At 48.0% G+C, this 23157-nt stretch overlaps 5 protein-coding genes across 6 annotated transcripts; 4 read left to right on the top strand and 1 right to left on the bottom strand.

Annotated features, from left to right (window-relative positions):
* Positions 1-378: 378 nt before the first annotated feature.
* BDCG_00675 lies at positions 379-12420 on the top strand. 2 transcript variants are annotated; one of them, XM_045416188.1, is made up of 9 exons: positions 379-1484; positions 1584-2472; positions 2573-3580; positions 3668-3812; positions 3890-4158; positions 4224-5874; positions 5931-7093; positions 7157-11116; positions 11212-12420. In XM_045416188.1, the coding sequence occupies exons 3-9, from the start codon at positions 3383-3385 to the stop codon at positions 12055-12057; spliced, it is 8232 nt and encodes a 2743-aa protein (XP_045279257.1). In that variant the 5' UTR covers positions 379-1484; positions 1584-2472; positions 2573-3382; the 3' UTR covers positions 12058-12420. The 2 variants fall into 2 exon arrangements, with proteins under 2 accessions (XP_045279257.1, XP_045279258.1); XM_045416189.1 differs by having other exon boundaries at positions 872-1506; positions 11212-12419.
* A 487-nt stretch (positions 12421-12907) lies between these two features.
* On the top strand, positions 12908-16386 carry BDCG_00674 (acetolactate synthase I/II/III large subunit). Its single transcript, XM_045416187.1, has 5 exons — positions 12908-13294; positions 13441-13539; positions 13605-13672; positions 13772-15457; positions 15549-16386. The coding sequence occupies exons 1-5, from the start codon at positions 13104-13106 to the stop codon at positions 15596-15598; spliced, it is 2094 nt and encodes a 697-aa protein (XP_045271972.1). The 5' UTR covers positions 12908-13103; the 3' UTR covers positions 15599-16386.
* Positions 16387-16394: 8 nt separating this feature from the next.
* On the top strand, positions 16395-18619 carry BDCG_00673 (RING finger domain-containing protein). The gene has a single exon (XM_045416186.1). The coding sequence runs from the start codon at positions 16550-16552 to the stop codon at positions 18194-18196; it is 1647 nt and encodes a 548-aa protein (XP_045271971.1). The 5' UTR covers positions 16395-16549; the 3' UTR covers positions 18197-18619.
* Positions 18620-18637: 18 nt separating this feature from the next.
* Positions 18638-20152, top strand: BDCG_00672 (uncharacterized protein). The gene is made up of 3 exons (XM_045416185.1): positions 18638-18666; positions 18746-19275; positions 19494-20152. Exons 2-3 carry the CDS (start codon positions 19038-19040, stop codon positions 19823-19825), a joined length of 570 nt encoding a protein of 189 aa, XP_045271970.1. The 5' UTR covers positions 18638-18666; positions 18746-19037; the 3' UTR covers positions 19826-20152.
* Positions 20153-20314: 162 nt separating this feature from the next.
* Positions 20315-23081, bottom strand: BDCG_00671 (GTP-binding protein rho2). Its single transcript, XM_045416184.1, has 5 exons — positions 22255-23081; positions 22006-22084; positions 21932-21937; positions 21658-21849; positions 20315-21568 (listed from the first exon to the last, which is right to left on the bottom strand). Exons 1-5 carry the CDS (start codon positions 22293-22295, stop codon positions 21281-21283), a joined length of 606 nt encoding a protein of 201 aa, XP_045271969.1. The 5' UTR covers positions 22296-23081; the 3' UTR covers positions 20315-21280.
* Between the last annotated feature and the right edge of the window lie 76 nt (positions 23082-23157).

Raw genomic sequence — 23157 nt, 5'->3', positions numbered from 1 at the left:
CAGATGGATTAGATAGTGTCAGTCAACTATTAATAAACTATATCAAGATATAATAATCATGGGTTTCAAGTTTGTTGTGCAGAAGCGGTTTTGCTTGTGTTTTCCCGGGAGAGTGGTTGATACCAAGGGAGCGGTTTCCCCATGCTCCTCGCAGGAGACATTACAGGCACGCAATTTGAACTGGCTACTGCTAGTAGGGAATAGGAGGCCGGAATAAAATTGCCACGCACTTCTGCCAGCTCCTCGACGTTGGGTACGGATGCCGAGGTGGGGACTGGGACTGCTCGCCCGTGTGCGAAGACAAAGAAAGTGCGAGATGGGACCAGTGACGGCTTCTGCACGTGACATAAACATTGTGGCTCATTGTTTCCCTTTCGAGAAGCAGGCAGCACAAAGGAGGCGGTCTGGCATTGGGATTCGAGATATTTTGGAGGAGACTGAACCCCCCGGCGTCACCCCCCGGACAAACTCAGCCTCCAGAGAGGGAAAAAAGCACTGCAAGTGGCAGAAAAGTGATCAACTTTAATATTGTTCTCAAGGCTGTTGGTGGGCTCGGGGGGCAGTAATTTTGGGGAGAGATCAGCGAATCCCGGCGTGATGGAAAACAATAGCCGTGGCAATTGTGAGATCCCTGGATTCCAGTATAATAATTGTGCTGGAGGGAAGCAGGGCCCTTCACACCGTTCCGCGCTGGTGGCTACGAGTCGGAGACCGCTAGTAAACTCTCTTAGCTTGGAGAGGAGTCAAGCCAACACGAGGGGACCCGCGCACGAATCGGCAGCACGCTGGCTCCGGCCGCTGCTTGGCAGCAAGGTTTGAAATGATACATTATCCAAGCGTCGGGTCCAACTGATTATTATTCTGGGCACTTCTCGCAGCGTACGGAGTATACGCTGTAGAACTGGGACAGGCAAACATCGCCAACGGACAGCAGCTTTAGCGCAGAGTATGGAGAAGAAGCAGAAAGCGAAAAGGTTGGCCCGTAATGTTGGGCCTTGAGCCTCGAACACGGACCAGATTAGGCCCGGCCTCATTGGTGTGAAGCCGCTCCACGCTACCCGGAGCCTGGAAACGCCCCGAACGGATGCCATGGGGACGGTTCTCTTGCAGAACAAGAATATGGCAATTCACGGTACTGGATTTTAGGTCTTCTGCTTCTTCTTCTTGTGGTTGCTCCCGTCCCCTCTTCCCCCTTCCTCCGTGCCAATCTCGGATGATCCGTCATGGACTCCTAGTTTGTGTGGAACAACTCTGTCTCCCTGGGGCCTGCAAATACTTGTACTGGAATTATTTGAGAAATAACGTTTACCCTTGTATGTCCGCCGCAGTCCGCGCCCCAAGTGGATCCTCAATGCTCTCTCCACTGGCAACCATGACATCCTCGGCTACAAACAGGACCCTCTCAAAAGTCACGGACACACACACACACGCCCCCCGTGCGCACTCTAACGAGACATTCTAGGAAGGTCGTTCAGCTATCAAAGGTCAGTCTGTTGGCCTAACAATGCACGTTGACCACTCCCATAAAGCCGCCCTCGCCGGTACATACTAGGACTACCTAATAATCTATAGTTCTACGTTAGATCCAGAGTTTATGCGAAGACCAATGACCGTTATAAGGATGGCGGGAACGAATCTGGTGTTCTTATTATTATTCTTCGAATTTCGAATAATACAATTCACCTGGGAGAATAATGCGAGACAGAACCTGAGAGATCCATTTACCCGTTTCATAAATGATTAATAGTTAATAAATTTTATCTGATATCCTGGTAAAGCCCGAAGCCGACGTCGTCTCGCAAGAAAATCCAACCGGAAGCATTCCAGGACCAAAGGTTGGGTTGGATGGATTATTGGAACCAAAGAACCCATGTTCAATCAAACAAAACTACGCTGAAAGGTTAATCCGGACAATATACTTTGTAGTTTGACGCTTGTTGGACTGTTGATTCTTGAAGTGGGAAGAATCATAACCCAGGTCGGCTCAACAACGACTTCCCACAGGCTACAGGTCTAGTGCTTCCGCTTGTAAGTTGTGAGTTGTAAGTTGTAACAAGACATCAGAGAAGGATGCAACGAAGGTTGGCCCATGTGGGTACAAATGCGACCACCGGCCATGTCCAAATTTTAACGCTATCGGTCGCAGCGCGGAGACCAGGGTGCGCCCGCCATTGGCCGATTTGACACCCTAAACGACATGCGCACTACTGCATCCTGCGTGTGGATAAAAAACCATCGCGCCCTTGTCCATGGAGCATATTATTGCATGCAGCTATCTCAGGGATGCAACTTCCCTGAGGCGACTCGAACTCAGAAAACGCATTCACACAAATGTCTTATCGAAAAGTACGGATTATTCTGACTGGAACCGGTAGCGCATGAGCTAAAAGGGTCGTTTCTCTTGCATTGATGAGGGGAATGACTGAGGTTACTCCAAAAGGACATTGTTCCCGTTTGTCCCGAGATCTCATCGTGAGTCGAAAACCGGCTGAGGAACAATCCTTACGCTACATCCATTATCCTGCTACCCCGTGCGTATTGTTACTGAGGTATCTCTGGCGCTGTTGATCAGATACTCAGGAATTTCCTCCCTCCTGAACAGCTCCTGCAGCGTTACTTTCGGGCCGGCTCCCTTGCTTCATGCCGCGTCTCCCGCAAGCTTGCTTAGAGCTCCGCAGTTATAAGCTTCGCGGCAATTCTGTCCCTCAAGTCCCCGCTTAGTCTACGTCGTCGTTAGCAGAATTAGTCAATCCAAAACACAGCTTTATGATGATAAAGCCCCTTGTGAAAGTGACGTGGCTCCAACATTGACACCCCGACGAAGCATTCCCCGATCCAGCTGCAGGTTCGGGGTCTTCCTTTGTCATATGCTCAGGAGACACCCCCATTTAGATCGTTTTCCGCTCGGTGAGTGCTTGGTCTCTGTCCTTGCCCCGCATCCGTTCAAGTGGCCACTGGCCAAGTCCCCAGCGATCGCTCAAAACCCACTAGAAATGAGCAATTATCAATACGTGGCCAGAATTGATTGACTTTTGAAAATGATATTTCAACGTCAAGGCTTATGCATGGCCATCTAACGAGGATATGGGGAGGGGGGAGGGGAGGGGTAGGGTAGGGGTAGGGGTTGGGAAGAACGGAGACAAGCTAGAGTCAGACTGCTGCTAGGCTCAGATGTTGTAAATATATAGGACGGAGGTGACCCTCTCAGGACGGGACGACCCTTTTTATATCATGACCGTTAGCTATCCGCGGATAGGGGCGCGAATTCCCCACTATTGTTGACGAGACACGGGATCTACGAGCATCGAGTTTCCAGCAGAAAGCATCCGTCCCGAACACTGAACGACCGTTCAGCCTCACCTTTCTATTTTTAGAGCGTTATATGTCCGTCATGGGTGATCATAATAATATGACCCCATTGGCCATCGTCGGGCTTTCAGCACGCTACGCGCAGGAAGCGAGTACTCCTGAGAAGTTTTGGGAATTTTTACTCAGAGGACGTCAATCAACCACTCCGATCCCAAAAGACCGATTCAATGCGGACGCATATTATCACCCTGATCTTGATCATGGCGGAACAGTTCGTCTCCTATTTTAAAATAAAACCAAAAATAAAAAAGTCTTGTCATGCAAACGTTGGTGTCATGCTGCTAACTGTTCTCTGCAGTTTCATGTCAAGGGTGGCCACTTCTTGTCGGAGAACCCTTTGGGTTTTGATGCTGGATTCTTCCGAATCAGCCAAACAGAAGTCCTGACGATGGATCCTCAGCAACGACTTGTGATGGAAAATGTGTACCACGCTCTTGAGAATGGTAAGACGACGATAGACCCATCAGATGCATCTTTAATGTTAATAAAAAAAATTCTGACTTGCCGTTGAACTCAACAGCTGGAATTCCTCTGGATCAGGCAATATCCTCCAAGACTGCTGTTTTTGCCGCTGGGTTCAACCATGACCACAGGAATCTTCTAAATATGGATATTGAAACGTCTTTAAAGCACAAGTCAACTGGTTCAGAGCAGTCCATCATTTCAAACCGGGTCAGCTGGTTTTATGACTTTCACGGACCTAGCGTTACAATTGATACCGCATGCTCCAGCGGTCTTGTTTCCCTTCACTTGGCTGCCCAGAGCTTGAAATCTGGCGACAGTGAAATGGTACTCCCCTCAATCTCTTCGCTTGTCCACACTTCTTTTTGAGTTGTGCTAAGAATCTTCTCCAGGCTGTTGTGACTGGTGGAAGTGTCATTAGCCACGTTGGAGACATTATCGCATTTAGCCATTCTGGTGTCCTTGGCGCATCAGGTAAATGTTTCACTTTCGATCACAGAGCTGAAGGGTATGCTCGAGGAGAAGGGGTAGGAACTGTCATTGTCAAGAGACTATCGGATGCCCTCAGAGATGGAAATACGATACGAGCAGTCATTCGCGGAACCCTCGTAAACCAGGACGGGCGTACACCGGGTATTTCCCTTCCAAGCGCTCAGGCACAGGAAGCTCTTATTCGCCATCTATATAGCAACGCGAAATTAGATCCCAGGGACACAATGTTCGTCGAAGCACACGGAACTGGCACGCCGGTGGGAGACCCCATCGAGACTAGAGCTATTACTAGCGCATTTGGTTCGGAACACCGCAAAGAGCCGCTCTATGTTGGCGCTTTGAAGGCAAGTATTGGACATCTTGAAGGCGGTGCGGGCATTGCGGGTGTCATCAAGTCGGTTATGATTCTGGAAGCTGGCATCATCACTCCAAATGCCAATTTCGAGAAAGTCAATCCGAATATCCCTAAGGATGAGTGGAATCTTGAGTTTCCTACAGAATGTATACCTTGGCCCAAAGCAGGAGCGCGTCGCATATCCGTGAACTCTTTTGGATTCGGTGGAACTAATGCACACTGTATTTTGGATGATGCATACCATTTCTTGCAGGAGCAAGGCTTGAACGGAATCCACAGGACTCGCATACAGGTGCCAACTAAGCTTGAAATCAACCAAACTCTTACCTCCCTGAACAAGCTTTACGGGGAACTGCAAGAACTTACCAACGGAAATAGGGAGCTAACTCATGGAGATACTATCAATGGCACGAATGGGGAGAATGAGAATGGAAGCAATGGTAAAATGCTGAATGGAGTCAATGGTAACGCTGTGAATGGGACCAACGGGGAGCCTGCAAATGAGACCAACGGGGAGCTTGCAAATGGGACCAACGGGGAGCCTGCGAATGAGACCAATGGAGAGAATACGGTCGGAACAAATAATGAGACCATGAATGGGATCAATGGAGAATCTGTGGATCGGACTAATGGGGAGCCCGTGAGTGAGATTAATGGAGAGAATACGATTGGGCCGAAAAATGAGACCGTGAATGGGACCAATGGAGAGGCTGTTAATGACACGAATGGGGAGACTGTGAACGGCTCACACGAAGTTCCGAACTCCTTGTCTAGTGGTGAGACAAAAGCTCCCCGACTGTTTATCTTGTCCGCATTCGACAAGGAAGGTGTAACGAGAACTGCGACGGATTTGAGGAATTACCTTGCAACCAAAACTTCATTGCTATCGAATGATGCAGCGGAGTTTCTCAGTGACCTAGCATACACGCTGTCCCAAAGGAGATCAGATTTCCGATGGAAAAGCCATGTCGTCGCAGACTCGATTCCAGAGCTTGAAGAAAGTTTATCCACTGTTAAAGCTCGACCCAAACCCGCGAACACGGATCGTCCGCCTAGAATCGGGTTCGTCTTCACTGGCCAGGGTGCCCAGTACTGTAGAATGGGGAAGCAATTCATGATATACCCAGTATTTCGAAAAAGCTTGGAAGATGCGACGCAATACATGAAGGCGGTTGGAAGCCCATGGTCGCTAATAGGTAAGTATTTTGTTCCTACCATAATCTTAAATTTATTATACTAATTTTTACATCAGATGAACTTCTTCGCGAACAGGAGACCTCTAAAATTCATAATCCTGCAATTGCCCACCCTGCATCAACCTCTATCCAAGTTGCTATTGTGGAACTTCTAGCTTCCTGGAACATATATCCTGCTCGCGTTGTTGGCCACTCCTCAGGCGAAATTGCTGCTGCGTATTGCGCTGGTAAAATATCTCGGGAGTCCGCATGGGGAGCCGCCTACTACCGCGGGTTTGTCTCTGCAAAGGAACAAGGTGTCAATGGATCTATGATTGCTGTTGGCTTAAGTCAGGAAAAGCTGCAGGAATATTTGGACAAAGTACATACAGCTCACAAAGGAGAGTTAGTGGTTGCGTGTTACAATAGTCCAAGAAACAATACCGTCTCGGGCGACGAAGTGATGATCGACGTACTAAAGGAGTTACTTGATGCAGAAGATATTTTCGCTCGAAAACTGAAAGTCCAAAATGCCTACCATTCCTCCCATATGCAGAAACTTGCTGAAGACTATCTGGAACTGATGGGCTCGCCCCCTGCTGGACAGCTTTTCGATTCTAATCATGATATCCAGATGTTCTCCACAATTTCAGGAAAGAGGGTCAAAGATGTTGAACTTACCACTCAGTATTGGGCCGACAATATGGTTTCACCTGTCCGGTTCACGGATGGCTTGCGTTCTATGATCTTCCATCCCGATGACAGCGATCTCGAGTCCGACCAATTCGACAAAACCTGGATAGACGAAATCATTGAAGTGGGCCCTCACTCCGCATTGCAGAGCGCGATTAAGCAGACAATCGCTGCCACTGCCTCCGCGCCTCCAATTTCATATATGTCGCTGCTTAATCGTCAAGACTCTACTCTCCGTACAATGATGGATGCTGTTGGGAGCCTAAACGGCAAGGCAGCCCCAGTCAATATCTATGAAGTCAATCATGGCTTCGCAGGACAAGAGGGAAATATGCGGACCCCGCAGATGCTTGTCTGGCTGCCTCCCTACTCCTTCAACCATGACGAGAGAGGCTACTACGAGAGTAGACTAAGCAAAAAGATACGTTACCGAGAATTTCCACGGCATCAACTCTTCGGTGCGCCCGTCCAGGACTGGAACCGGCAGAATCGTAAATGGCGGCATTTCCTCAGAACTTACGAAAATCCTTGGCTAAAGGAGCACATGGTACATACACTCAGTCCACCGGCGATATATGCATGGTTTACAATGCTAATTTCGTCATTCTAGGTCACTGGGCGTTGTGTCCTTCCCGCATCTGCATATTTGACCATGGTGACTGAGGCGGTAAGGCAAGTCACAGGTGATGCAGTCAAACTAACTGGAATAAGACTAAAAAACGTGTCCATCAAGTCCGCCCTTGTTGTTCCCGATACAAGAGAGGGAGTGGAAGTGTCCTTGTCCATTCACCCCGTGAACGAATCAAACCATTGGGAGTCTACCGTTTGGAAATGGTTCCAGGTATGCTCATATATCGCAGCTCACGACGATTGGATCGAACATTGTTCTGGATATTTTTCCGTCGAGCACAAGACCTCTCCAGACCCTATCGACAATGGCCGTGAGAGCGAAGCAGCTACCCAGGCTTGGAAAGATGAAATTGAACAGGGTGCACAGAGTTGCCAGAGGCCCCTTGATATTGGAAAGCTCTTTGACAATTTCGAGACGGTCGGCCTGAAATATGGTCCCCTTTTTAAGAACCTATCCAATATCACCGCCAACACTCAACAACCGGGAGTCATAATGGGCACCGCGACCACTCCGGAATTGGCATCCGCAATGCCAAAGGGTTATCTTGACTCTCACGTCATTCACCCTGTCACATTGGACAGCATGTTTGTTTCTGGACTTGTCGCGATCTGTGACCATGGGCGGCAGACTGTTTTGAAACGGCCGATGGTACCAACTTTCATCAAAGAATCTTGGATTTCCGCAGACAACAATGCTCAGGCAGGTGTTAATTTCCGATGTCACGGACAAGCCTCACCGGAGGCATACGATTCCTACAGTTTTGACATCAAATGTTCGGATGGAGCGGACGATCAGCCACGGGTCTCCCTCTCAGGAGTTCGCTTCACTCCCTTATCGGATGAGGATGCTTCGCTTAGCGGCACACAACAACACGGCTACGCAATGGACTGGACGCTTGATATCGATATGTTGGAATCACCAGAATTTCACCAGGCATTGTCGGTCGAACCGTCGGCGACGTACGAGGAGCAGCAAAACTTATTCGAAAAGCTTCAGCTTGCATCTGCGCTGCTGATTACCGATGCCCTTGAAGCTCTGAAAGGTACCCCCGTCAAGCCGCCGACAAGTCATTTGCGAAAGTATTACGAATGGATGCATCTGATTGCGGACAATGTGGCAGCAAATTCAGTGGTACATGCCCCGCTTGAGTTATGCAAAAAGTATTCTGAGGACCCAAGTCTCAAACAGGAGCTTTACCAGGAAGTCGAAAAACTTAACAAGGACGGAGAACTTATGGTCCGACTAGGTTTGCAGATTCCAGAAATCATGCGGGACGAAGTTGATCCGCTGTATCTCATGTTTGGCCAAGACGACATCATGACCTCTTATTATGAGGAGGTTTTGCATGAAGGCGACGCCACGGAGAACGTGGATGCGTATTTATCTCTCCTCGGCGACAACTACAGCGATCTTGAGATCCTCGAAATAGGTGCCGGAACCGGAAGCTTTGCTCGGCTTCTTTTAGGTATTCTCGCCCCTCGGTCCGGAAATGAGAGCACGGATAGCACCAATACAGTCGCCCAGTACACCTTCACAGATATTTCACCTAGCTTCTTTTCTAAAGCAAAAGAGAATCTAAGCGAATGGGCAGACCTTCTTACATTTGAGAAGTTGGATATCGAACGTGACCCAACAACCCAAGGCTTCAGTGCCAAAAAATACGACATGGTCATCGCGCACAACGTCCTGCATGCTACACCGGACTTAGGAAAGTCTCTCGAAAATACTCAACGTTTGTTAAAGCCTGGTGGCAAGCTTGTGGTCCATGAAGTGGTCAGACCAGATATTGTCTGGCCGTCACTTATATTCGGTCTTCTATCTGGCTGGTGGCTGTCTAATGAACCTAATCGCGAGTGGTGCCCTCTCATCACGCTTCCGGAATGGGACGCTCTTCTTCGTCAGAGGGGGTTCTCGGGGGTTGAAATTGAAATTCCCAATTCGCGATATCCTGAGTTTGTAAAGCTCAGCACAATGATTTCATCCGCTGTCCCAGATTCCCCAGACAGTGGCCGTACCGCAACCGATGTCGTGATCCTTGCCCCTGCCTCTAGAGTTGAGCACGATTTCATTCACAAATTACAAGCCGAACTTGCGCAAAATGCTGGGGTTACAAACTGTACTGTCATGCAACTACATGAATTCATTGGAAAGGATAGAGCGAACGTTATCTGCATCTCTCTTTTAGAACTTGAAACTCCCGTTTTGCTTGACATTTCCGAGGAGGACTTCAAGAATCTCCAGCAATACTTTTCAACATGCAAAAGATTGTTGTGGATAACAGGTGATCCGGCCGCACAGCCGGCGTTCAACATGAGCACCGGCATGGTTCGCACGCTTCGATGGGAACGCGATGCGGAGAGCCCAAATTTTGTTACCCTGGCACTTGGTACTTCCAGTTCTTCTCCCACTAGATCAACCATCGATTTAGTATCGAAGATATTCCGTTATCAATTCACCAGTGGGCAGATGAAACACCAGAACGCTGAGTACCTTCTGCGGGATGGGTTGATTTACATTAACCACATCCTTGATCATCCCTCGGCAACCAGTTTCTTGCGTTCGCAATTCTCAACACTCAGTCCAGAATTGGTTCCGTGGAAGGACACCGGACGTCCAGTTAAGCTCCAGAACAGCACACGAGGAGTACTCAACAAGCTGCAATGGGTGACTGACGCTGCTTCCGCTTTGCCGCTAGGAGATTCAGACATTGAGGTTGATATTTGTGCTGTCGGGCTCAATTTCGTGGACCTTCTAAGTATTATGGGTGAGGGGGTGGGAGATGTCGTCGGGAGAGAAGCGGCTGGGGTCGTGACCAGGGTTGGGTCAGGTGTCAGGCATTTGCAGGCCGGCGATCGTGTAGTCTATCTCACCGACTCGCCCAAGAAGGGGACTTTCCACAGCCACGGCCGGGTCAACGAATCGCTAGCTATCAGAATACCGAACAATATGAGTTTCGAATTTGCTGCAGGGCTCCCAGTTATCTACGCTACTGTCATCTACAGCTTGACAAATGTCGGCAGACTAGTTGCTGGTGAAAAGATTCTCATTCACTCTGCCGCCGGTGGCGTTGGGCAAGCCGCCATTCAGTACGCCCAAGAAATTGGAGCTGAGATCTTTGCAACTGTCTCAAGCGTTGAAAAGATGGAATTCCTCAAGAAGGAGTATGGCATCCTTGAGGATCACATATTCTCAAGCCGAGACACCAGCTTTGTTCAGGGGATTATGAGAATGACTAAAAATTCCGGCGTTGATTTGGTTCTCAACTCATTGTCCCAAGAAGCTCTGCGGAAGTCCTTTGAATGCGTTGCGCCATTTGGTCGTTTTATCGAGATTGGGAAGAAAGACCTGCAGGCTGGCGGCAAACTAGACATGACTCCCTTCCTTCAAAATATCTCATTTACTGGAGTAGATTTACTTACTCTCGCTGAGTCCAGACCAAAAATTGTGGGAGAGCTTCTCAATACGACCATACGCCTGTGGGAAGAGAATAAGATCAAGGGAGCCCATCCACTAACGACCCTGGGCTACTCTGAACTTGAAGATGGTCTTCGCATGTTACAGTCCGGCAAGAACATTGGTAAAATAGTGTTCGCACCTAACGAAAAGGATATTGTTCCCGTTATCCCCGAGGTCAATATCCCGTACACATTTGAGGCCAATGCGTCTTATGTACTCGCTGGAGGTCTTGGAGGACTTGGAAGGAGTCTGGCACGGTGGATGGTGAGCCGTGGCGCAAGGCATTTGGTATTCCTGTCACGTTCAGGAAAAATCACGCAACCAGTCCAAGAGATGGTTGCCGAGTTGGAAGGGAAAGGATGCGAAATTCGAATCTTCACCTGCGACGTGTCTGACGCATCTCGGCTACAAGCAGTTGTTGAAGAGTGCCAGCAGACACTTCCTCCAATTAAAGGATGTATTCAGGGTTCGATGGTCTTGAGGGTGAGTAATCCATATTTCCTTCATTTTGAAACTAAGAAATCCAATCCGCAGAAAATAAGCGTTTTTATGAGGACAAGGGAACTAACAGGGTGCAGGATTCACTCTTTGAAAACCTGACGTATGCGGATTGGACGGCGACAATCAAACCCAAAGCTCAAGGCTCACAAAATCTCCACGATGTCTTGCCCAAAGACCTTGACTTCTTCGTCATGCTCTCCTCGCTGGCTGGAGTTATGGGAGGCCGCAGCCAGGCAAACTATGCCGCAGGTAACACATATCAGGACGCGCTTGCCAAACATCGCGTGGCAAACGGACTGCGAGCCGCAAGTTTCGACATCGGCGGCGTGCTATCCGTTGGTTTCGTTGCCGAAAACCAAAACTATGCTCGAAATGCCACAAAGGCCATGATACCGTTTCGGGAAGACGAGGTCCATGCAGTCGTGGAATATCTAGTCGACCCACGACACGAAAAGACCCAGAGCACTTGCCAGGTACTCTTCGGCCTGGCGACGAAGAAGTCTTCTCAAGAGCGTGGAGTGCCCCCTCCCGAATGTTTCAACTACCCCTTATTCACCTTGTTGCAGAAGACCAGTGGTTCCCAGCAGCAAGGGTCTGAAGAGACGGATACCTACTGTGTCGACGCTCTACTCGGAGCCGCTAGGAGCAGAGAGGAGGCAGCTGAAATAGCGCTGAACGGCATACTGAACAAGCTGTCGGTGCTTCTAAACGTCTCTAGTGACCAAATCGACCCGGGCAAATCGACCCGTTCGAATGGAGTTGATTCCCTGATTGCGATTGAATTCCGGACGTGGCTAGCGAAAGAGGCGGGGACAGAGTTATCGCTCATCGATGTTACGGTTGGCGGCAGTATCAATGAGCTGAGCCAGAAGGTCGCATCTCTAAGCCGGTTCGTCCAGGGCAATATCTCTGATTCAAAGTAAGTGCTATAGGGCATGCTGCTTGGGCGGGGTTTGGGTCTTTACTATTTGATGATTAATGATGTTATGATGATTTATATTTTGTTCACCCTGCTCATATGAGCCCAGAATGTTTTCTCTATAAGTTAATTTCACACTTTCTTCTTTACACTCTCTCTTTACACTCTATTCCCAGCGACAACCTGAATATAACACTGTTTGAGTCAGTTCCCCGCTCGTACACTGTACATACATGACAAGACAACCTCATCCGCAATTTCGATTTATTTTGGATTTATTTGGATTTTCTCTTTTTACCCTCCGAAATACAATTATTCCACGCCAATATTATTAAAATTTCTGTGAACAGGGACGTCCGTCTTTTTCAGAACATCATTTCATTATTTAGGTTGACCCCAGATTGGTGGGCAAGATCAAGCTTTTGGGACCTCCCAGCCACTACTAACACAGCTGCTGCTAAATAAGTTGCCCGCAGTTAAGGCGGCCCGAGGAACGAAGCTGGATCCCGCACAACCGGGAACAAAGGCCAAGCCCTTTCCTTGTCCGCGGTGGTGTATATATGTAGCCTGTAGCCGGGGTTCTGGCTGTACGCACAGTATGAGTCACCAACCTTGGAAGCTGGCGGGTTATCAGGTTTGATCTAGTGTCCCGAACAGGTCTAGCATCCTTTTTGATGACTCAGCGTATATCCTCGCTGGTTTGGCGTCTTGGCGCAGACAAAGGGGCGCTGAGTCAACCAACCCAGCCAATGGCAGGACGTGTATTGGTCCGAGCATCGGCGTCACGTGCCCCAATTACCCCCGATTCTCGCGCCGAAAAGCACACAGCTGCTTCCTCAGTTGGCGGGCGGTGACTGTTAGCGGCCAAACAATTTGAAGACATGCGAATAAATAATCTAATCGCTCCGAGAGAGCTTTCTTCCACTTCCATCATCCCCCCTCCTCCTTCAATTCCTTCCACTAGCCCTCTCTGAGATTTGGATTCTGTTCCAAATCAAATTCTTCATCGTCTTTCTTGTTTGGCCCTGGCAATTCTCGCCGCTCGCAAAGATGATGTCGATAAGGCCATCAAGGCGCGCCTTGTGTGCGCTCCATTCCCAAAATGCGTCTTTGAGAAACTGTTCGAGACCCTCGTCCTCTGCGCCTACCGCTTCTCTCTCCTCCCAAAACCGCTTGAGTCAGACATCTTCCGCAAGAGGCGTATCAAAACGAGGCCAGAGCACTGTCTCTGCTCCATCTCCGTACGTTGTTCCCGTTAATTTCCCTATTTTCATTCATTGTCTTCATATTAGGTGTAAAATTTGATTTCTTAATTCTTCAGAAACTCAAATGTATACCATCGTGCAATATATTTTGGGTATAAGCTAATCTGTTGCATGAGAAACAGACAAGCACGACCATATCCCAGCCCTGCCTTTAATCAATATACCCCTCAGAATGATATCTCACCCCTCCAAAACAAGAAGCTACCAGCGCTGGATGACTCGTATGTTTTTACTCGATCGGACGGTCTGCCTGTTGCTTTGATATCTCGCTCACCGTTTCTTGCAGATTTATCGGAATGAGTGGAGGAGAGATTTTTCATGAGATGATGCTAAGACAAGGAGTGAAGCATATATGTGAGTAATCCCAGGACAAAAAGGAGAAAAGCAATATCAATTGGCATATTTCAGTAAAACCTTTCCGTTATACAACTAACCGCAACCACAATTATGCAGTTGGGTACCCTGGTGGTGCTATCTTGCCAGTCTTTGATGCGATCTACAACTCTAAACACCTCGATTTTGTACTTCCACGACATGAACAGGGTGCTGGACATATGGCCGAAGGCTATGCTCGGGCATGTGGAAAACCAGGCGTGGTGCTTGTCACCTCAGGACCCGGCGCAACCAACGTTATTACACCGATACAGGATGCTATGTCCGACGGAACCCCCATGGTGGTCTTTTGTGGCCAGGTTGCGACAACCGCCATTGGAACGGATGCCTTCCAGGAAGCCGACGTAATTGGCATCTCAAGAGCTTGCACGAAATGGAATGTCATGGTAAAATCGGTCGCTGAGCTCCCTAGACGTATCAAAGAGGCCTTTGAAATTGCCACCAGCGGCAGACCAGGGCCTGTTTTGGTTGATCTTCCTAAAGATGTGACAGCTAGCATCCTGCAGAAGGCTATCCCCATGAGCAGCACACTCCCAACTCAGCCAAGTGCAGCAACCCTTGCGGCACGTGAACTCAATGCACGCTACCTGGAAGCGAACATCCGGCGCGCAGCTAAATTGATTAACATTGCCAAGAAACCTGTTCTATACGTTGGCCAGGGTCTCCTTGCACGCCCAGAGGGCCCGAAGTTGCTCAAGCAGCTCGCAGACAAGGCAAACATTCCCGTCACCACCACTCTGCAGGGTCTAGGCGGCTTTGACGAGTTGGATCCGAAATCTCTCCACATGCTGGGAATGCATGGCTCAGCCTACGCCAATATGGCTATGCAAGAGGCAGATTTGATTATTGCCATGGGCGCCAGATTTGACGACCGTGTTACATTAAACATTTCCAAATTCGCTCCCCAAGCCAAGGCTGCCGCCTCGGAAGGCCGGGGTGGTATTATTCACTTTGAGATGGTGCCCAAAAATATCAACAAGGTCGTCGAAGCAACGATACCCGTTGAAGGTGATTGCGCAGACAACCTCGCCCTTTTGATTCCACAGATCGACGCTATCAAAAGCCGACCCGAATGGTTCGCTCAGATTAATGACTGGAAGATGAGATTCCCTCTTTCCCTATACGAAAAGCAAACCCCAGAGGGCCTCATTAAACCTCAAGCACTCATTGAGAAACTTAACGAATTGACCGCGGACATAAAAGAACGTACTATTATCACTACAGAGGTTGGTCAGCATCAGATGTGGACTGCTCAACACTTCAGATGGCGATATCCGCGGACCATGATCACATCTGGTGGGCTGGGCACTATGGGATATGGCCTACCGTCCGCCATTGGTGCCAAGGTTGCCCGCCCGGACGCGCTTGTGATCGACATTGATGGCGATGCATCCTTCAACATGACTATTACCGAGTTGACTACCGCCGCGCAGTTCAACATTGGTGTTAAGGTCATCGTTCTCAACAATGAAGAGCAGGGCATGGTAACGCAATGGCAGAGTCTTTTCTATGAGGACCGCTTCGCCCATACTCACCAGCTGAATCCAGATTTCGTCAAGGTATCAGAAGCCATGGGTGTACAAGCCAAATTGTGCTCGAAACCCAGCGAGGTGGAGTCGAGCTTGAAATGGCTTATCGAGAGCGAGGGCCCGGCCTTGCTCGAGGTGGTTACCGATAAGAAAGTTCCTGTTCTGCCAATGGTGCCGACAGGTAAAGGACTGCATGAGTTTTTGGTGTATGATGAAGGTATGTAGCCCAAGCCCTACACACTTGTTACGTCTTGAATTCGGTGCGTGATTGATATTAGGAATAATGACTAACTCAATTGAAATTATAGCCAAGGAGAAGGAGCGAAGAGCCCTCATGAAGAAGAGATCTGGATATTAAATTTACCAGTTCTCTTGAGCTTCGCGATTTACCTGGCCGCCAGCACATGCCACGGGGTGGAGTGCATCTTGACGTAATTATATTTGTTTTCTTTTTTTCTTTTTCTTTCTTAAATTTTATTTTTTATTTTTTATTTTTATTTATTATTTTTTTTCACGCATTTAGCTCTTATTTTCTTGACGGATTTCCTTCTCCTATTTTCAATTCCCTTTTTTTGTTTCCCCAATTGTCCGTTTTTGATATCCATGGGCGTTATGGAATGGAGGATGTTCAAACAAAATACAAAACAAAAGTTGGCATCGCGCGGCGGTAGCGCAATTATATATCTTAAAACGCAAGCAAGTATAGGTGGTTACGCACTGCTTGGAAAGATTTGAAAACAGGCAACTCGGACATGCTTCTCGGCTTGTTCTTGGGACATCTTGTCCCATCCTTTCGGACCCATCGATCTGTTGACCTACCTGCACCTGTTCTCTTTTTTGTTGGTTGTATATAGGTGATTGTCTTTCTGCCTTCAATATCTTTTACATTTGAGGTTAGTCACGAGTACCGTATCTGATGGGGAGCTGCACACATCATTACATTTAATTATTCAAGGGTAGTTATTTCCAAGAGTTTGATTCAAAGTGTTCTTTGATTCTCCATATCAGTACGGAGTAAACATTTATTCAAAACCCCTCCTCCACCCAAGAAGCAACCGAGGGAAAATTGAGGAACTCTGGAAACCGGTCCGGGTCACGTGGCTGCTCTTTGCCTCTGAACGTCTGAACTAGTAACTTGCAGCTTCAATCATCACCAAACCTTTCGGATAGCTCCGTCCCTTTAAATTTCTTCTCTTCATTTCACTTCACTTTATGGTAATACTCAGATCGCCGAAATGAGATGAAGACGTGAAATTGTGTACCGCAAACCCAAGCAGACCAATACATCTTGCGATATCACATATACACGATGGCATCTTTGCCCCAACAGTCATCTGCGGGAAGGCAGCGGCCATCAGCCTCCCAGCAAGTATCTAACAACCCCACTTCATCATCTAGTAGCGCAGAACCGCCTCAATCTGAGACAGTTACCTCCGTCCCTACAACCCCTTCCATCGACCACCCAGACGTCTTTTTCCCCACCGTTTCGCGTACTTCCGGTGTTCGAGAAGGTGAGAGTAGGCAACTCCCGCCTGATACACCATCATCATCACGACCACAACAACAAGAACAGCCAAGTCAACAAACCCAAGACTCTGCCACCAACATCTCATCCGACGCAATACAGCAAAACCCTCCAACCGAGACCGGCGCCACAGACTCCGAGCCGCGCAAGTGCTGGATCTGCTACACCGACGAGACCGAAGATACCCCGCTGAACACAGAGTGGCGATCGCCATGTCCCTGCGCCCTGACAGCCCACGAAGCCTGTCTCCTCGACTGGCTCGCCGACCTCGAGAACCCAAACTCACGAAAACGAAATGGCCGTCCCACCAAAATGCTCTGTCCGCAATGCAAGTCCGAAATCGTCATCTCGCGCCCGCGAAGCTTTGTCGTCGACTTGGTGCGCTCTGTTGAGCGGCTGGCGGGCCGCCTTGTGTTACCCGGGATGGTTTTTACATTGGCCGGGACTGTGTGGGCTGGATGCTGCGCGCACGGGGTGTATTCTGTATACTTTATTTTTGGGTCAGAGGATGCGCAGCGGATATTCCAAAGCCGGAGCGAGTCGGCATGGAATCCGCGGTTGAATTTTGGATTACCGCTCATACCCGTCGTGCTTATACTTTCGAGAACGAAGTATGCGGAGGGTCTGCTGCCGGCTATACCTGTTCTTTTCTTCGCCACACACCAGTCCGGCAGCCAGGAGTTGGAGATGGATTTCTGGCCGCCCAGCGCTGCGATGACCTTTGCTGCGCTACCGTATGTGAAAAGCTTTTATAGTATGATTTACGAGAGATTATTTGGGAAACTGGAGAAGAAGTGGATTGCAGAGGTACAGCCGCGCTCGGGGGAAACTGGGGCTGACGGACACGGTGGCGACGAAGGAGGTATACCCGACGTGGGGAATGGTGATATCCTCATGGAGATTGATTTAGAGCTACAAGTCGGGCTTGGTGGTGGAAGAAATGATGAGATTGAGAATATGCCAGCGTTACCGGGAGCTGGTGGCGAGGAGGTCCAGGTAAATGGCGACAACGGCGCAGCTGCTCAAAACGAGGAAGCAGGAGGCGGTGACCAAGGCAACCAAATACTTGGTCGGCGACAAGAGGGAATCATTCATGACACCAGCAACATTGCCGATACTGTTTTAGGTGCGCTGCTATTCCCCGTCATCTCTGCGTCGATGGGTGGGGTGTTGAAAATGGCATTACCAAAAGCGTGGACGACGGCGCCATCAGTTGCAGGGTCATCGTCACCTATACTGGAGAGGAGCAGATATGGCTTGCTACAAAGTAGATGGGGACGGAGCGTTGTGGGAGGCTGCCTCTTTGTACTTTTGAAAGATGCGCTGGTATTATATTGTCGATGGAAGTTGGCCAAAACGCACCGGAAACGGAAAGTGCTAAATTATGACCGGACGAAGAAGCAGGTTGTGCGGCCGAGGGGGTCACAATAATACTTGCTTTACGCATCGTTATTGATCATGCGGCGTATGATATAAATACATACCTACTTGCCTACTCATAGCGCGCCTTTATTTGTAATTGACGAATGTTAAACCTCGGGATATATATTTTCGGTTTTCAAACGTTCTCTACTAGGATGAGATTACGCATTGTAGCATAAGCTTTTCCCTACGTTTTTCCATCTACACGTTCTTTTCATCACGATACATGCAATGGAGCATTGCAATGGCTTTTTGTAGGAGGCGAATTGCTTGTAGCCTGGTTCTGTCGCTGGGATGGTTTCTGCATGAGGTCTAGTTCGCATAGTCGATGCTCTAGGGTTTTTTTTTTTTGGCCCTGTATAGTTAACTATATCACGCCCCCCAATGACACTCCTGATTACGCTTTGTATGAGCATAAAAAAACCATAAATTCTATTAGTTTGTACGACTTGCTCTTATTCATCCGGTTGTTATGTGATGTTAGGGCGTGTCTCGTAATTTTTAGCTTTACAACCCCCGTTCCAGGTACGGCGTCTAACGGCTAATCCACCCAATCAGCATCTTTCATCCTTTTCGTCCAGCGGGACCTAAATTTCCTTCGACTTATCCATCGACATCAGAACATCCACCGTCGTCCGGTGTACTTTCGCGCGCTGCCCAAAACCAGCAAAGTTAATCGTGGGAGCGGAGTTTTTGCCAAACAATACCAGGGCTATTCAATTTGCTCTTTACGTCTAAACGGGAACAAATCATCCGGGCATAATAATTGGACCGAAAAAATAAAAAGATTTCGCAACCTCAAGAAAGCGAACGGAGAAAGCGCTTCCACACCCATCACACCTGAATCACGATGAGACAACAACTATCTCCCGTCCTCGCGTCGCTCGCGAACGTCTTTAAGATTCCCATTGCCCGTCCATCAGCACATCTTACGTCCCCATTGAGCTCTTCGTCGTCATCACTCCTCCAAGCTTCGCTGTCAAACCGGGTATGCGGTGGACTGCAGACTTCGGTTTTTACACGGTCATTTTCTGCCGGCCCTGTACTATCTGCGAGGAAAGGGAAGAAAGTTATTGATAAGCGCGTTAGTAAGTAACTACGATTATTCATTATATTGGGAGATGGGTGAGAGGGATGGTCCAAGTTCACCAATTGCTATATATATTATTTTTTCCGGATAAAATCTTCCGTTTTCACGCTTCCCTTTCTATTCTACTTTCAGGGCTTCCTTGCCTTCTTCCGTCGCTCCCCCATCCCTAAAAACCCTACAAGTGCGACTTAAAACTAATTTATCTTCCCACTCCAGCCCTAATCCGCTACTTCCTCTATCACCCTTTGACGCCACGCCCCCTCCGTTTCTCTCGTAACCGCTACCTGCGCCACTGGACCATCCACCGCGCCTGGCAACTCTACTGCGCCAAGAAACGGGAGGCGCGCCAGCTCGAGCTAGAACGGCAATGGAACAGCATGCGAGATGCGTGCGAGGAGCTACGGACAGGTGCAGGGGATGGCGGCAAGCTGTTCCGCATCTCCATGAACAAGAGAGGTGTCTTCACGGATCAGATACCGATTGAGTATGGTAGAATGCAGACGGAGGGACCAAGTAAGGAGGGATGGAATTATGACTGGAAGAGGTAGATGATTTAGTGGGGTTCGAGATAGATGCTGTTGAGGAGAATTCGTTGCAGTTTGGTGGGGGCGTAGTTGATGGTTTTTGAGCAGTATGTTCTCACCTTTGAAGACGCATTGACGTTGCAGAATGTGGGTGGATACAACCTTGCTCTCTTTCTGCCGGCACTTATATTGCCATTTTTCTTTTCAGGCCTTTTTTTAAAAAAACAAACTTATTATTTATTTATTTATTTATGGCTTTGGATATGCTGTACTATATATTATATCATGCCTACAGGTGCAAAGAACAGATGCAAAAAATATAATTATCTCCTTTTCAAACCCTGATTAAAAGTTCCCGGCTGAATTTCATCCCTTCCATGCATATATGTTCCAGTCGACCGACGTAAATGCAGTGCCACGGTGAAGCTTCTTCGCCTACAGCTTTATTTACGAGCCAATAGCTCTCACATATTCTAATCTAGTAGGCTGGATAGAGGGGCACGCCATGCGCTCACTTTTATACGCACAGCGGGCCATAGATGTAGTCTTTCTTCCGACCTGTCAAGATAGTAAGCAGCATGCACTAGTCTGAGGAACATAGACGATGATTAAAATTAAAAATAATAGTACGGAATGAAGAGGTATTATAAATATAAAATGAGAAATGACCTATCGTATATACAGATCTATCTAGATATAATCAGTTGCAGTTGTTCGTCAATTTGATAGATAGAGTAGTAACAGAGGGTTGGAAAATCCGACATGTTCTAAACTAAGCGCTAGGGGGTGGTTGGGGTAAGAGTAAGGGCGAGAGAGGGAAGCAACTAGCCCAAGGCAGAATCACAAAAAAGGTGGTTAATCTACTGGTAAAATAAGCTACAACTGAGAGACACAAAGGATTAAATATAGGCTTGACGGGCAACAGACAAAAAATGGGCTGGGGAACAGGGCAGAGGGAGGGAGGAGGCTACTTCAAGGGGGAAAGAATATAAGAGACAGAATAAACTCAAAACACAGCATACAAGAAAGAGGAGTTTTAAATAATAATAAAAAATGCACGAAGAATCCACATGAAATTGACAAGAATGAGAAGCACAAATATCAGGGACACAGGCAACAGGATAGCCAAAAAAGGAGAAGTGAAAAATCAGATCCCAAGAACGCCACTAATGCATGATATAGTTGATGCCAGAGTAGCCAGTTACATATAGCATGTAACTCAATTTTCCTCCATTTCCATCCGGCCAAACGCTAGTTTTTGCAAAGAGGTAACCCAGTTTTTCGAAGGAGACTGGGGAAGAGAATTTACGGAACGAGATAACGGGCAGACGAGGGGAGAAACGTCAGAGAATGAGGTATCTTCACGTACAAGTGTGCGTAATTCAGTTAAGTCCGTTAGATGGGTTAGTTGGGTATTCAAACCAGGGATGAAATGAGACAAAAGCGTGATTATTTCCGTGAGGTGAGCGTGACATGAACTCATAAAATGACACAGCATGATCCTCTATCCTTTTCAAAGGTTAAAAGAGCAGCGCGGGTTGCAGCTTCGAAAACGTCATCGACACCTTCACCGGTAAGGGATGAACATTCTAAATATTTTCTTGCTCCGATCTGCGCCGCTGTATCGTGGCCCTCCTTGGGCGAGACGAAACGCAAGGATTTCTTTCTCATTTCTTCAATTGCGTGAGGATCTTCACGAAGGTCTTTTTTAAGGCCCACCAAAATAATTGGTACATCAGGGCAACGCTCATTTGCTTCTTCGATCCACTATGTTGTATTACGTGATTAGCAAAGAGCTGAAATTAAATATATAGATCAGGTCTTTGGGTATTTCTTCAGGAAAGGCAGGAGCTCACCTTATTTCGAACGTTCTCGAGAGAATCCGGAGTATCTACCGCAAAGGCAATTAGGAGGACATGTGCTTTTGAATATGCTAGCGGGCGTAAACGTTCGTAGTCTTCTTGCCCCGCAGTATCCCATAGAGCTAACTGGACAGATCGACCATCAACGCGACAATCCGTGACATAGTTTTCAAACACGGTAGGGACCTTTCCGAATGTACATCATTGTTAGAGGCCATGCTATCCAAAGGGATCACGTCTATTTAACATGGGAGCGTTATATACTCACGTAATGCTAGATTTGATATGCTAGTTAGTCGGGAGGCTACTATATTAATCTGAGAAAGTGATGGAAACACTTACTGTCGGAAAGTACCCGAGAGTAAACACGCTCAAAAGACTCGTTTTGCCGCAAGCACCATCCCCTATTATCACCAACTTCCTGGATAGCCGCTTATTAGCTCACTAGAACAACATTTCCACGTAGGGCTTGCAAAGACTATCGCTCGATCCAACTCTAGATATAGATTCCATAAAATTTGATACACCGATCCAGGAAGCCTATGATTTAACAAATGTCACCTAACGAAAAAGGATCCCTTATTCACATACCTTCTCATAACATTGTCTGTCAGCTGTTGTTGTTGTGCCATTGTACAACTATGTCCTTGCCGAACCAGAAACTAGCAAACGATTCAACCAAAACGTTTGAGATGGGAGCCCCCCTTAAATTGTCTTCCAAGGGTTTTTTGCTTTAGAATTTCGATGAGGCGAAAGTTGGATCGGTTAGCCGAGATCGAAAAAGACGAAGAACGAGAGACAACCGGGGTGGAGAGAGCAGTAGGCCAGCTGGACGCAACAGATTCGGTCAGACGTCGAATAGGGATGTTGAAATACCAGTTGATTAACAGCCACGCAGAACGACGAGCTTCGACGCGCAGAAGACTTTTGGCAACGAGAACAGACCAGCTGCCCGTGTGTAGAGCGGAGGGTATGTTCAAGATAGGCTGATGGGCTGATGTCGCGAAGGTGAGAGAAGAACGAGAATGGAGTCAAGAGACCGCGTTTCAGAATCGGTGTGATAATGTCAAATAGGAGTTTAACTCAGAGCCAACGGTGCAGAGTATATACCCCTGCGGACGTGGGGATAGAGGGGGTTGCCGTTGATGGTCTTGGGGAATTTATTTAGAAAACGTTAAAGAGTAAGGAGGAAATAGGATCGGGCAGGGAGTGAGCGAGTGGGCTGAGATAAGTGTTAAGAAGTAGGCTGATCTCGAATCCTGTGGATGTCTCTAATGTTTGATAGGCGCAACTGGGGGAAATGTGTTGGAAAAAGAGACGATCCGAAGATAGGATATATATATCAATTAAGGAGATATGATTTGATTATTTCCCCATGGTCGATCTGTATGTTATCCGCCTGTTTGGGCGGTGTCAGCCGCTTACTGTATTGTATCGTCTTCCTAAAGAGGCCTAGCACTGCTCGCCTACGGCGCCTATTTCCGGATCACGTGG

Source organism: Blastomyces dermatitidis, assembly GCF_000003525.1.
Source record: "Blastomyces dermatitidis ER-3 genomic scaffold supercont1.1, whole genome shotgun sequence".
Classification (NCBI taxonomy): Eukaryota; Fungi; Ascomycota; class Eurotiomycetes; order Onygenales; family Ajellomycetaceae; genus Blastomyces; species Blastomyces dermatitidis.
Note: the sequence above shows the minus strand (reverse complement) of the source record. Positions and strands in the feature narration are given on the sequence as shown.

Coding starts and splice junctions, on each gene's coding strand:
- BDCG_00673 (XM_045416186.1), top strand. CDS start 16,550: ATGGCATCTTTGCCCCAACAGTCATCTGCGGGAAGGCAGCGGCCATCA.
- BDCG_00672 (XM_045416185.1), top strand. CDS start 19,038: ATGAGACAACAACTATCTCCCGTCCTCGCGTCGCTCGCGAACGTCTTT. Junction 19,276..19,493: donor AGTTATTGATAAGCGCGTTA/GTAAGTAACTAC, acceptor TTCCCACTCCAG/CCCTAATCCGCTACTTCCTC.
- BDCG_00671 (XM_045416184.1), bottom strand. CDS start 22,295: ATGGCACAACAACAACAGCTGACAGACAATGTTATGAGAAG. Junction 22,085..22,254: donor ACAGACAATGTTATGAGAAG/GTATGTGAATAA, acceptor GCGGCTATCCAG/GAAGTTGGTGATAATAGGGG. Junction 21,569..21,657: donor TCGAGAACGTTCGAAATAAG/GTGAGCTCCTGC, acceptor AATACAACATAG/TGGATCGAAGAAGCAAATGA.
- BDCG_00674 (XM_045416187.1), top strand. CDS start 13,104: ATGATGTCGATAAGGCCATCAAGGCGCGCCTTGTGTGCGCTCCATTCC. Junction 13,295..13,440: donor ACTGTCTCTGCTCCATCTCC/GTACGTTGTTCC, acceptor CATGAGAAACAG/ACAAGCACGACCATATCCCA. Junction 13,540..13,604: donor CTACCAGCGCTGGATGACTC/GTATGTTTTTAC, acceptor CGTTTCTTGCAG/ATTTATCGGAATGAGTGGAG.
- BDCG_00675 (XM_045416188.1), top strand. CDS start 3,383: ATGTCCGTCATGGGTGATCATAATAATATGACCCCATTGGCCATCGTC. Junction 7,094..7,156: donor CTTGGCTAAAGGAGCACATG/GTACATACACTC, acceptor TCGTCATTCTAG/GTCACTGGGCGTTGTGTCCT. Junction 11,117..11,211: donor AGGGTTCGATGGTCTTGAGG/GTGAGTAATCCA, acceptor AACAGGGTGCAG/GATTCACTCTTTGAAAACCT.